This window comes from Lissotriton helveticus, chromosome 1_1 (genome assembly GCF_964261635.1).
Source record: "Lissotriton helveticus chromosome 1_1, aLisHel1.1, whole genome shotgun sequence".
Lineage (NCBI taxonomy): Eukaryota > Metazoa > Chordata > Amphibia > Caudata > Salamandridae > Lissotriton > Lissotriton helveticus.
The window spans coordinates 1,495,040,650-1,495,054,990 of record NC_136057.1 but is presented as its reverse complement, the minus strand read 5'-3'; the positions used below and the strand labels follow the sequence as shown (position 1 = coordinate 1,495,054,990).

The following is a 14,341-nucleotide window of genomic DNA, read 5'->3' as shown; positions in this document are numbered from 1 at the left end:
CAGAGTTTCGTCCAGCAGCTGGAGGTCAGACTCGTGTCTGTGGCAGCAGCATCCATTTTGTGATGCTGAGGCTCTGTTTAACTTTAACCGGGTAAACCAGGAACTACATTTATTCTCCCTCTAGAAGGGTGGAATGCTACCCCCGCTGCCAGGACTGGCGGGGGGGGCGGGGGCGTAGTATTCCAAAGTGTTTGACACCTTACACAACATGTTTTGATAAAGCCAAACCAAAGTTAGCATTAACCGCGAGGATTATAATGCACTTAAGAGTATATGGTATGGTTATATCATAGAACAGCTATAAGGAGATGGTTCCGAAAGCTGCAGAGGGGCTCAGCTCATGCTAGGGCACCCTCTCACATAAAAACAAGCACTCTGCCTCCAGAATTTTTAAGGCCTGCCATAGGAGTGACTTATAGGCTACTATGTGTCTATATATATTTAGATATAGATATACTATATCTAAGTAAGGGGTGATTACACCACCTTACCCAGGCTGTGTGAACAGACCTGTGGTGTCAGTTTGGAAGCCCAACCAGGGGTGGCACAATACATGCTGCAGCCCCTGGTAGGCCGTGGGTGCACTTATGCCCTGGGTACCTATGGTACACTATACAGGGACTCACAAGGGTGACCCAGTAACCAGTCTGGTATGTACCTAAAGTACATGGTATCAATTTAGAGAGAGAACAGCTAGGCTGTGGGCCTGATTAGCAGGACCACAGCCAATCTAAAGTCGAAAAACCAGAAAATCACAGCAAAAAGTGGGGTGGCCATAGGAAGCAGACCCTACTCTCCTACATGTGGCAGACGACCAGTCAATAATCTATGATGATATAGACAAGTCACCAGTGAATGTAACCAGATCTGAAACTATGACCTCATTGGTAGGTCATGCAGACCATATTTTTTGTCTCATGGAACTTTAGTAGTAAAACATGATGCCTAGATTGCTCAAGGGGCCATACACTATGGGCAATTTCCTAACATCTGTCTTCAATGCTATTCTGAAGTTCTGCTGTCCTGGCGAACTAAGAATGTGGAAAGCTGCACTCATACTATTAGTTCATTGGATGTCCCAGCAGCATGAATGCACTCTAATTTTGCTTCAGATTTCACCAAAGACAGAAGACCTGTCTTCTTTTTTACAGAATATTTTCATTTGTTCAGTTTTAAATGCTGTTCGTTAGTTAAACATAAATTAGATATCCAACATTTTAGTAATGATCAGAGACCAGGTGCTCTTTTCTCAATGGAAACCTGGTGCTTCCATAGCTTTGCTCCAAATGTAGCTGAGGCTCTTCCGGAAAGGTATTGCATTTTCAGGCCAGATCGCCTGGCTAAAAGGGGACGTGGTATTGCAATTCTTATTAAATGAGACTTTACATACACAGTAGTTGACCTTCTGGTCCCTGATTGGGAAGGTGTCATTTTCTCTTTTAAACTTTTGCACAGATGCTTCTTTATAGGTATGCCATCCAGATTTTCTCAAGCTCCTTTGGAAGCCATTGCACCTTTTACCTCAAATTCCCTGACTTTAACATCCTTGAAGATCTTAATCTCCATGTTTACAATAATGGCTTCAGCTCAGTGTCCAATCTAACCAACGACCTAGAATTTATGCAGTTCTTAAACCTGTCCATTGCTCCCACCCATCATGCAGGACTTATGTTAGATCCTGAATTTTAGAACTTTACTACTCTAGTAGTTCATTCATATTTTCCTCTTGTGTGGACAGATCATTATTAGATCCCCATGTCTATACTATTAGATCATTCAACCCTACTCTATTGAGTGCGAAAAGAAATTGGTCAAAAGTCGATCCTTCTGCTTTTGGTGACTTTTTAAGTGCATCTAAACCAACCTTAAAGTCAACCATTGACAATGTGGATAAAGCAGTTTAAATGATGGATCTTTTCCACTCTAGTCAAACCCTCTGACCACTTATTCTAAACCCAATGTTAAACTGCTTGAACCCTGGTTCAATAGTCAGTTTTTGTTTTTGTTTTTAAAAAAGGCTGGAAACTGCATGAACTTGGCTGGCATAAGGAAAATTATCTCGCCACCAGAGCAAAATAAATTGATGTCATTAAACCTTATCACATGCCTTTTAGAAAAGCCTGCTATGCTTTGTATGCTTCTAAAATTGAGGGTCCTTCCAACTCCATCAAGGAATTTTTTTCCATTGTCAAATCTTTGTCAGATTCCATGGCAAGGATACCATGACCCCAACTTCCGTGGAGAGATGTTATGAATTTGCAGGATGTTTTGCCAAAATGAACTTGGATAGTTACCCAACTTTTCCTGTGCATGCTATGGTTATGAGGGCCCCTATAGCTGAGTCCCCTGGGCTCCGCCTTGCTCTTTTACTCTTGACACATTGGAAGATGTTTATGGTTGTATTAAGTTTTTTTAAATCAGATTCAATGCTGGATCCTGCACTGCGGCATGACTTAGCAGGGTGCCCTCACATTACTTACTTTACATTGGTGGATTTATTTAATCTCTCAAAGAGCCTTTTTAAATTCCTCTAATCAGGTGAGCACCCATATTTTCCTCCTCCCGCTTTTGGTTAAAAACCTGGAACAACATATTAATCACCAACTGTCTCGTTATCTTGAAGAACTCAGATGAACCCACGACCAAAGTGGCTCTGTGACACTCATTTTGTTTGATTTGAGTATCACTTTTGATATGGCATCTTACAATGTTCTCTTTAAAAGACAAATGGATTGTGAAATTCGTAATAAAGCTTTAAAGTGGTCTGTGGCCTTTTAAGAGCTTTTCTCTTTTCAAGTGTCTATAAAGCCCTTCTCATCTACGAACCAGCCACTCTCTATTGGTCTCCAATGATCCTTGTTAAGTTCAACCCTTTTAAACATATATGTCTGCCCTTTGACTGACATTGTGAAAGAATTTGGCCTCCTCCTGGAGTGGTATGCAGACAATACTCAGCTTATGATTGCATTTATACCTTAAATAGATAGCTATTCTTTGCAACTGAGGAACTGAGTAGTGGCTTTGGCATATTGGATGGGCCTCAATTGCCTGAAATTTAACAGAAGAAAGACCAAGGTGGTGGTGGATAGGAACCTGCCCAATCTTTGGTGTTCCAAATAGTAGCTTAGTGCTTTGGGACCACTTCCAGTCCCCAAAATAGTAGTGACAAATGTGGGTGTATGGTTAGATTACAACTTTAGAACATCAGATAATTACTGGGCCGGCATGTTGTTTTGGTCTTTTAGGATTGTTCAAGAAAATTCTATGGGCTCTTCCTCCTTTCACTCCAGGTCCAGGCTATTGGCAATGTTACGTATATGGGCATCACTATGACATTGTTACGGTGACTTCAAACTATTCAAAAAGTGGCAGCTCAGGTTCTTGTGTATATCACCAAGCAACAATCACTGGTTATCGGTGGGCGAGCATAACAAATTTAGGTTTTGTTCTTGGCATATGATGCTTTTGCCAATTCTATACCTTTTTATCTTAGACATCTGATTGAGCCATACCTTTCACCTAAGATTTGAAGATCATCCACTCTCAGGCTAGTTCATGCCCCTAAGATTAAATAAACTAGGTGATGGGGATGATCTTCAGGTTTCTGGTTCCTATACTATGGAACACCCTACCACTCCATCAGCACTTGAGCTTGAGTGAAGAGATTTATCAGAACCGTCTAAAGGCTTGGCTTTTCTAACTCTGTCAGTTGTGCTTGCTGGTTTTTGTAGCAGCCGGACTCCTTTGAGCGCTGGAAAGGATCTTGAAGCAGCCATGTGCTCTATAAATCCTAAACATACACATATAGCACACACAAGGGAGCTAGGGTTCACTGCTTGTAGTTTGTTATTGATGGCCTCCATGTGCAAAGAAAAGAAATGAAATTATACCAGTAATAAAACATGTTTTACTTTAACCTATCTTGCCTGCTATTTTAGGGCCCTGATGGTCCTCCAGGTCCTCAGGGATTGGCTGGTCAGCGTGGTATTGTTGGTCTTCCCGGACAGCGTGGTGAGAGAGGATTCCCTGGTCTCCCAGGGCCTTCTGTAAGTACTTGTATTTATTTAGATCACACTTTTAAAATTAATACATCTTAAGCTTTATATATGAAGACAAATGGTAAAAATGTGTCCTTCACTGCATTGAAGAAAATACCAAAAGTTGTATGTATATATTCACATAAGCCGGTGTGATACTGCTACACCAATTAATGATGGAACATAGGCAGGAGCTGATTTGAAAAGTTTTCTTTTTCTTATATTGTATATTCGTTCTCATTTCGTATTTTATGTTATAATGTTAATGTTAGTGATGGGTTATATCACTTTCTAGGACTCTGTCTCCCTTATACCTGAAATGAAATAAAATAAACTGAGAAAATTGCCACTTATAGTTTCAAGTCTGCTCTTTTGCTGTGCCACTATCACGATGTTAATACAACAGCCACGCTAATTTATTGTTAATGCTGATATTAAATGCAGAAAAGAAATGGGCCTTTAGAAGCAGATTAAACTTGTGTTTTGTTTCACCTTCACTATCTATATAACAATTTGGCATCGTACATGACTCATATGCTTACCAATGATCAAGTTTACTGATAATATTACATTTAGTATAGAATCCATAGAGATTAAGTAATTGTTGTCGCTCATCACTAATTTACATTGCATTATGAGCCTTTTTGCCGTGTATATCAGTTCGGTTCTGGCCTCAATCAATTATAGTTCCCTCTCCACGGCTCTCATTCACTGTGCGCTTCGTCTATATGTCTCTTAGTACAACCTCCTACTCCAAATAACAAAATCTATTTGGCACATCCCAAAATTATTTGTCAAAATCTGCTTTATTAGGATTGTGTGCTGTTTATAAAGGGACAAAATACTCCACATAAAGGGGTACATAACCGAAGGTTGAAATAACCCATCTGATAAATGGTTTAATGTCGGGTGATTGCAAGTGGGGAGGTGGAAGCAGCAGGGAAGTCAGGCTTGGAAGGTACAGAACAGAAGCACAAACATTATTTTGTGTTAGGGACATACCCCAACCGATTTCTACAAACCCCAAAGTACAAATAAAGCTAGAAAGTAATATTAGTAAATTGATGTGAAATTCTCTCGATAATATCTGAAAATAACACTTAACAGGAAAATGTTATAGAATTCAAATCTGGAACATCGAGAGGAGTAAATGTATGGATTAGCTTTCCTTGAGAAACAGCTGTGACAAAAAAAAGGAAATAATTTAAAACGTAAAAGCTTGGGTTCAGATTTATTATTCTTTCACACAGCGCAATGCGGCAAGTCACCTTGCTGCGCTGCAGTTAGTGAAAGGGAAGGTACTTGATCGCACCATATTTACCATTATATGAATTATTCCTGTCCTTTTCTAGTGCTGTCACACATTTTGCTGTCAGTGGGGGTCTGTGCACGTAAGCGCAATGGAGTGGGGGTGTGAAAGTGACATACAACGGATAAGGAATATATAATAAATAATGAAAAACACTTACTTTGCGCTTGCCGCATCGCTGTGTCGGCGTTGCGGCGAGTGCAAGCTAAGTGGTTTTAATGATTAATTTGTTTTATATTCCTTATCCCATCGCATGATTTCCTGCAATGACCAACACTGTTAGCTGCCTAGTGCCAACACAGGCACCCTAGCGTCATGATGCACTGGTACCTGCGTTATAGGCAGGATTGTTTTTTTTGCAGGAAGGAACACCTTCCTGCTCAAAAATAATCCCCTGAGGCATTTTCCTCTTTCAGTGTTTGGTGCAGAATACGTAGAAAGAGGAAAAATAAAGATATTTCTCCTCGTTATGGCTCACCTGTGGGGGGGGGGGGGGGTGTGCGTAACATTTTAACACATTCCCAGCTTTACCACTAATTGGAAATTTAGGAATGCACCAAAATCCATGGGTGGATGCGTGGAAACAACCACTCTTCACCCATAGAACGCCTCTCTGCCGCAGAGTAAGGCAAGGAAGCGATTTGCGATGCCTTGCGTTACTGTATATTTATAATGCCATATATATATATATATTTTTATTTTTTATTTTACAGAGTTTTATATAGCGCAAACTTGACCCGAATCGGGGATCAGAGCGTTTTACATAGCACCAGTTGCATTACATGAGGACACGTTCATTTTTGTTAGGCATGGGGAGATTATGTGATTTGCCCAGAATCACAGGATGTTCAGCTTCATTGCCGAGACTCGAACCCAGTTCTCCAGATTCAAGGTCGACCGCCCTAGCCATTAGGCCATATATATTTATCATGGGTTTGCGTGGCATGATAAATCTCACTTAGGTTTTGAATCACCCTTGAACACCCTTGCGTGGCACAAGGGTGACGCAAAACCTTAATAAATCTGACCCATGGTAAATAACGGGTGGTCCAAGAGTCTGTAAGTTACAAGAAGGCAGAGAAATAGAATAAATGACCAGTTCAAGTGGTGTTTTAAGGCTATTGAATTGTATTTTCTATGTACACGTTACAGCTCATCAAATATGTTTATTATCTTGAATGATGGGATTCTCTATTTCTTTGCAGGGAGAGCCTGGCAAACAAGGGTCCCCTGGATCTGCTGGTGACCGTGGCCCCCCTGGTCCTGTTGGCCCACCTGGTCTGACTGGCCCTTCTGGAGAACCTGGACGTGAAGTAAGGGACCTAAGAGGTCATTTGTACCTTCTGGTAATGTGGCAAACAGGATGAATGTTTGGTAACAGTTTTACAGGCACATTACAACTGCAGACATCAAGGAAGGTATGACTGAAATATCGCATACCTACCAGTGTTGTCCACAGATGTTTCCAGTGTATTCCTCCCAATTAATTGACATCCTTTAAGTATGTTGGTTTAGGCTGCCATTAAGGATATTGCCTCCACAACCGCTACTGTTGTATTTTCTGGGATGTCTTTAATCGGGGGACTAATCTCTTAGTTGAAATATATACTAGCGCCTGTCTTCGAAATACATTCCTACTCTTACGACTTCCGACAAAGAGACATATTCTCTAGTGTTGTATGTATCGTCATCAAGGTTTGTGTGGCTCATTTAGTTTTGGAATGCTGAATGACGTCCATAATCAGCCACAAAAATTACCTTGTTGCATGTTCTTAGACGCAGACAGCTCTTTGATGTCTCCATATAAAAAACACTCAACCCCACCATGTGCCACAACTATGGGCAACAGCTGACATGCTTACTCCACACCTAGAAAGCAAAACCATTGAATTATATAAAAGCAATGATGTTTAACGCTGAATGCTCTTGATTTCTGAACAGCGAATGAATGAATGAACATTAAAGCTAAATGTTTCCGTACAGTAGCAAAGACAACTTATGCAAAATTCCAATCAACCCTTTGCTGGATGGTGTAAATCACGATTCTCCAATATTTTATTTTGTAGGGCAACCCTGGCTCCGATGGTCCTCCTGGTAGAGATGGGGCTCTTGGCGTTAAGGTGAGATATTTGTTCAGCCTGCCGATTTTGTAATACATGTAATTACAAGTTTAGGATATATTATGAAAATAGATTGGGATGTATTATGACATTAGTTTCAACATTTAATAATTAGAAAGTATAATGTAAAGACGCCAGACAATAAAATGATCTAAATTGTTATTCATTTGTTCTTCAGAATAAATAAAGTGCCAGACAGCAGGATGTGCCGCCGGTACTATATTATGTTCACATCAAAAAATGATGCTAATTTTAAAACAAGAAGCTATTAGAAGGCTTTTCAAGAGCTGAAAAGTGCTAGTGATAAACATATAAATTCAAGTGGCATGAGAGGGGAATCATTCTTAAATGCTCTTTCATTTTTAATCAGTCTCTAAAACAACAATCAAAGCATAATTCCTTCGATGTACAAAATAATTTGTGAGTTTGCGACCACAAAATACTTTTTAGGTTATGCACAAAACCCTTTTTGTGAGTCCAAAAATGGCTTTCTGATTTGCAAAGGAAGTTCTTTGACTCATTCCATATTATAATTAGGAAAGGACATTTAAGAGACTTCCCTCCTTGAGTGGCATAGCAAGAGTGGGTTGGGGGGAACACACAGGGTGGCACGAGTTTTGGGAGTGGCGGCCTCCGCCCCACCCCCACTCTTCCCTGCGGCCATCACACCAGCCCCCCTCCCACTCTTACATGCGTCAAACACAGATACCTAGCTACGTCACAGCCCTCCTAACTGTGATTTTCACTGACATCTATTATTGTTTTTTTGACCACACTTTTGGTTGCAAACCATTGATCGGATACTGACTTATGAATTATTGTGGTATTGGTTTACAAAGGGTAAGCTGTCCATGTGGAACAACATCCCCCTGGGAATCCTCTTGAAAGGCATCAGAGGGAGTTGACAGTGGTCTACGGGTTTCCTGCATCCTCCCGTCAATGTCTTCCCAAATAGAAAACATTTTTTTGCAGCATCACCTGTCTATTTAGGAGACTGGGTGATTTTTAATTTTAAAAAGTTTCCCGTTTGGAAATTTGAATGCAAGTCACAGGGGTGTCCCAAATAACAATCTGCTTAATTAATATTTATTAGACAGGTTATTTTGTGACATGGGCATTGTTGCGATGCAAACTATTAGCAAATAGGTCACTTTGCAAAATCACTGGCAGGTCTCAAAAAGTCAGAGTGCAATTTGCATTCACTATTTTCGACCTGAAAATATGTCTTTTAGGCAAATTATTTGGAATTTTGATGTACAAAGATACAAAATCATAACTGAACCTGATCACATTTAATTTCGAAGACCGAAATGTTGCATCCACTAGTCGAAAAATGGACAACATACCTACATTCATATGCTCAGAGAATATGTTTTTGTGGACTAGTGCAGTGATCCGTATTGACCCATAACAGAAAAGAGGACTTTGAACATGTTTGTAAAAAATGTACAGATCATCATTTCTGGATTTGCAGCTACCATTTCATGTAAAAACACAACTCAAAATCCATTTATTGTATTTCAGGGTGACCGTGGTGAGACTGGACCTGTTGGCGCTCCTGGAGCTCCTGGTGCCCCCGGATCACCTGGTCCCGTTGGTCCAACTGGCAAGCAGGGAGACAGAGGTGAAGCTGTAAGTACCTTTTCAGTGAAATACGAAATGACCCCCCTTCTTTACAGGCATGTGTAATTTAACAATATCATAAATATAGGTGAAAGAGTGAATTGTAGGCTATGTAAAAAAACATCAATCTCTGTGAACCTCATGTGACATATTCAGGGTGTTGGCATTGAAGTGACCAGGGTTAGTATTATCAAAAGTGCCCTGGGGGTGCAACAGGGATGTGCGCCCAGTTCTTTAACACCTGGAGCAGTTTGGTATAACAAAAGGGGCTGAAGAAGCTTGTGAGGGGCCTTCTCTATTGTAGATTGTGTCTGCACATATTTAGCACTGTCACAATCTGAAAGGGGTGAGCCCATAGGACACAATGCAAATGACTAAAAACTTTCCCTCTACACAGACCAGGACACAGAGGCAAATGAGTTGTCAGCAGGCCCATTGATTTTGTGCCACAGTCAGTGTCCCACAAGTGTGCCCTGTGGAAGAAGAGCAAGGGTCCTACTGGCCCTCCAGACAGCCCCTTGCAGGTGGGTTCAGTCACTCATTGCACCCACGTGAAAGGGGATGTCTGCTCCCCTTTTCAAATGCAGGCTTTGTACTACCTCCACAGTGATGCACTCCTCCACTGGACAGGCAAAAGTTTGCATCTGCACTGGGATTAGAGCATTCATTGTGATAGGGCGCACTGAACTGGTCTGCGCCCATATCATCCAGTTAAAGATGTGCTGTGGTACAGACCACAGCAGGATGCACTATATGTGATATGGGCCCAGGGGTCATTTTCCAGGGACTGTCTATCACAACCCTTCACTAAAGTTTGTAAAATGTCATGTTTTACTTCTGCTCTGTGCCTTTAAAATGTACTCAGAAAGGGAAGTCCCTGGGAAGGGTGTTACAAAGTCTAACGTTGAGATTGCACTCACCTTGAAACCAAGGCTTTGTGATGTCCTGACTTCCTCAAGGGACGAACTTGCTTAAAGCAACACAATACTGAAGAAATAGGAAGACATGAATGGTGTATCTCTTCTATTTCTTAGACCGGGTATACACAACAATTTGAGAAGCACCTTAAGGTCCTCTATCTTCAGAACAGTAAACAGGGGCGTAAGAGAAGGTAGCTAGGTTCCCAGGAAGGTATCCTGCACTGCTCATTTTTTCTTCCATAATGTGCATCCTGCTGATCAGTGTAAATCCATCACCTGGTTAGTGGGTAGTTCCTGGCCAGGTACTGAAAAAAGTAATTGAGAAAAGGCAAGAATAATACTATCAATCTTTTTATGTTACGAGATTAACCCTAGTTTGCAATTTCACACATAACACAGAATCTGACAAATAGTTTCCATTATTTCAGTTGTGAATAGAAATCAATTTATACAGTACTGCAGTAAAGCAGAGGACGTTTGAAGAATAAAGAAGACATTGTTTTTGTGTCTGGATAATCAAACTAACTCAAAATGTACAAAGGAAAGATATCTCGAGATGTTATCACAACTTTAATGATAGGAATGAGCTAATATGGTTTTCATTTTTTTAACAGAACAGGAGACATTATTTTGATGAGAAATGATTTACCTTATGAACTCCCACAATGAGTTATTATTAATTGCAGTTGTTTATTCTGCTTTCTAAATATGATGAACACAGGTTTCTTTCCCTTTCCCTTAGGGTCCCCAAGGTCCGTTGGGTCCATCTGGCCCTGCTGGTGCTCGTGGTATGCCTGTAAGTAACATCTGCTTTCTATATCTAGGTGTAATATATTATTTATCTTATGTGTTACCTATAGATATTGGTGCAGAACATAAACAGAATAGCACCAATGTGCATTATTCTAAAATGCAACATCTACTTGTTGAATTAATTACTTGTGTGGCAATTTTTATATAGTATACTTTATTAAAGCAGTATAATGTATTAAAGCAAGGTTGGTACTTTGACCAGATTAACAAGAAGGCAGGATCGGTAGAGGTTTGCGAGAAAAGCAAAATACATATGTATTTTTAAGAATATATTATCCAGATCAGAGGTTCAGTTTTGTTTACCAATAACTTACTTACATGTACCTGTAAGACGGAGATTGAAAGCATAAAAAAAATAGCAATGTGATGTGTTACCCATTTCATTTATGTATTCATATATTGATCTAGGGTCCACAAGGGCCTCGTGGTGACAAGGGCGAAGCTGGTGAGGCCGGTGAGAGAGGACAAAAAGGTCACAGAGGTTTCACAGGTCTTCAGGGTCTGCCTGGTCCTCCTGTAAGTATTAGTATAAAAGGTCATCTGATGTCTCATGAAAACATATTGCATGCAGCACGTTACTGATATGTCGGCACCATCATCTCTTTAAAAGGAGATACTAAAATATAAATGAGTGCCTAAAATAGCAATAGGTGACATTAATGAAGTTGGCTCTCTTCGACTGCATTAAAGTGTTTTTACTCTCCCTCAACTTTTCTAATTGCTCAAAGATGGCAAAGTTTTAAAAGTAAATAGCGGGTGACACATTGGTTAAAGAATTGGTTTTGCTGGAGAAAAATGTTGAGAAAATGATTGGATAAATCTCCTATCTAGAGATTTTTTGGGAAAATATATTTTTCAGTTAAGCTGTGTGAAAAATTACAAACTTTAAAAAGTCATGAAATTGTAAATGCTGTTAACTGTGCAAAACCTACACAGCTACATTTTAATTTTGCTCATCCCCTGTCTTAACTTGACTTCATTGCTCATAACTAACATAGCTCTCAGCACAAATTGAGGATTAGGAGTTCTACAATATTCAGAACAGATCATTGAAATACCCGCAGATTTCCCATGTTCTGAAATCACATTTAAGTACATTCTTGGTAGATCTGACAACATTCGTAAGAAGAGAGATTTTAGAAAGATATGTTTGTCTTTAACATGTCAGTGCTATGATGATCCGTGACCAGTTTGGGCTTTCAGATTGGTAGACTGCATTTTCAGAAAGGAAAGTGCTGAGTGAGCACCAGTGGAAAATAGAGGGTGTACTAGAACCTTATTTTATTTTCTTCCCATTAATTTTGGACCTTGCAGGACATGTCACGATAGCAGTAGTTTTACACTGCTTCCAATTAAAATCACGAATTTTCTGAAGGAACAATCTAATTTTGGGGTGAACACATTCTTGATTAACTCTTGGACCAATAGTTTATTTTATGGATAAGAGTTTAACAATAGTGTACATAATTCTGAGTAAGTTATACAATTGCAGCAGTTCCAGCAACTAGGACACTCAAAAAGGTATTTAAAACAATTAAGATGAACAAAAACATTGAATACTATTGACTACAGTTTTTTTGTGCTGCTGAGGTATAGCAATGCATTATCTTTCTCCCATTAAAGAGGTATTTTAAATTACATTTGTTATATGAAATATTTGATACAGGCACAAAACATTTTCATAGATTTAGGAGCTAACAGTTTAACATTGAATGTGGGGCAATCTTATAATTCCTAAACTATGATGTGCCCCACAACAAGTTAACAAAAGTATATCTGAACTCAACCAGAAAGTAATTGTTACTTATGAAGTTCAACATTCCAGTTCATCTTCATCTGTTCCATATAGGATGATAGCATTCTCATTCCAATGCCCAAAAAACCTTTGATAAACATCATATTCCTAAATTGCCCATTAGCTGTTGCATTGTCTCATAAAATCTCTTTTTGTGCTTTTGTGGAATTGATAAGTTTAAATAATTGAAAAAGTTTCTGAGACGTCCATCCACTTCGATAGCCACTGGCTAGCTAAATTGCAGTAGATATGTCCTGCTTCCTGGTTGTAAAAAGAGAATGTCATGGTAAAAGTTATATAAATCAATGAGGGTTGACACGTGTTATACTGTGTTACTAAATAATAATTCTGCAATGTCACAGAAAGTGTGTACAAATGAACTAGTCTATGGTAAAACATGCATCATGCTTTGACTATCTTCCTTCGATAGGGCACAGCTGGCGATCAAGGTGCAACTGGTCCCTCCGGCCCTGGCGGTCCCAGAGTAAGTATTAACCATGCATCTATAACAGAGAAAATATCTTGACTCATGGTAAATACTACATAATTTCATTTAACCAGGAGTAGATGATACAATGCAGATTTAGAATGGTTAAAAACCTGTTTCTTTCAATAAAGAAAGTGTTTGTCTCAATGTTTGGTTGTTTTTTGCTTAGCGTGATACAGAATGAATCCATGTTTAGCTTGTTAGCATTTAAGATACAAACATGACTCATATTTTTACAGTATAGGATTTGCTTCTACTTTGTAAGACCATCTCCCATTGCAGACAATTTTCGGATTGTAAGTCGTTGGTATGTCACTCATATTTCATTTGTTTTCAACATAGCTGATGGTGTGAAATTAATTTGCAAGCAGGCTCTTAACTCTTTTCTTCGTTTATTTTTAGGGTCCTCCTGGCCCGGTTGGTCCTTCTGGCAAAGATGGCTCTAATGGTTTGCCTGGTCCTATTGGTCCTCCTGGTCCCAGAGGTCGAGGTGGTGAAACTGGCCCTGCTGTAAGTATATCACAAATATTAGCTTCACTACAGTGAAAATACACATAAGAGGGAATTGTCCTCAGATTTTAAGGCACATCACTGTTTATGGTACAGCATGAGTCAAAGCCAGCATAAGCACTATAAATAGCTTTGATAACATGAAACATTATACAGAGTACAAAAAGAAATGCTTACATCGCATATTGAACTTTAGCTTAGTATGCTTCACAGATACTAAGTATTCATATTTACTCTATCTAAATGGTATACATTCCCTCAACCAGCCTCATTCAACTCTAACTCTCAGAACAAAGTTCAGAAGTTATAGTGTTTATTCAAATCTTCCCATTCTTGGTTAGCTAAGAGCACATCACACAATTGTCTTAGAAGAGAAGTGATTATTTCAAAACTACTTATCTCTAGATCTTTTGTCATTAATAACAGTTATTTTCAGAAAAAGTGTATGTCATTACCAAAAACAAAACAGATCCCTGGATGAATTAATTGGATATCAAATGTTGTTTAAGATTATAATTGTACAAACTGCTTGACTGTGGTGTAACAGTCTCTTATCAGTTGTGTCTCATAAAGGAGAAACTGACAATATGTCTGAATTGGACAATGTTCCACCTATTGCCATGCCATAGATCAAATATGGCTTATATGTTAGGAATTATTTCTTCCTACAACTCCTATTTCATTATGGATAATGTGAAAGAATCATGTCAGAAATGAGGCACCAAAA

At 39.3% G+C, this 14,341-nt stretch overlaps 1 protein-coding gene across 2 annotated transcripts in view; it reads left to right on the top strand.

The window, feature by feature from the left end:
• COL2A1 (collagen type II alpha 1 chain) overlaps positions 1–14,341 on the top strand; it is a 122,325-nt gene that overhangs the window by 94,506 nt on the left and 13,478 nt on the right. For both annotated transcript variants that reach the window (XM_078686582.1, XM_078686574.1), the window contains 8 exons: positions 3,939–4,046; positions 6,552–6,659; positions 7,413–7,466; positions 8,991–9,098; positions 10,752–10,805; positions 11,231–11,338; positions 13,048–13,101; positions 13,507–13,614. In XM_078686582.1, coding sequence (XP_078542708.1) covers positions 3,939–4,046; positions 6,552–6,659; positions 7,413–7,466; positions 8,991–9,098; positions 10,752–10,805; positions 11,231–11,338; positions 13,048–13,101; positions 13,507–13,614 — 702 coding nt within the window. The remainder of the gene's footprint in view (positions 1–3,938; positions 4,047–6,551; positions 6,660–7,412; positions 7,467–8,990; positions 9,099–10,751; positions 10,806–11,230; positions 11,339–13,047; positions 13,102–13,506; positions 13,615–14,341) is intronic.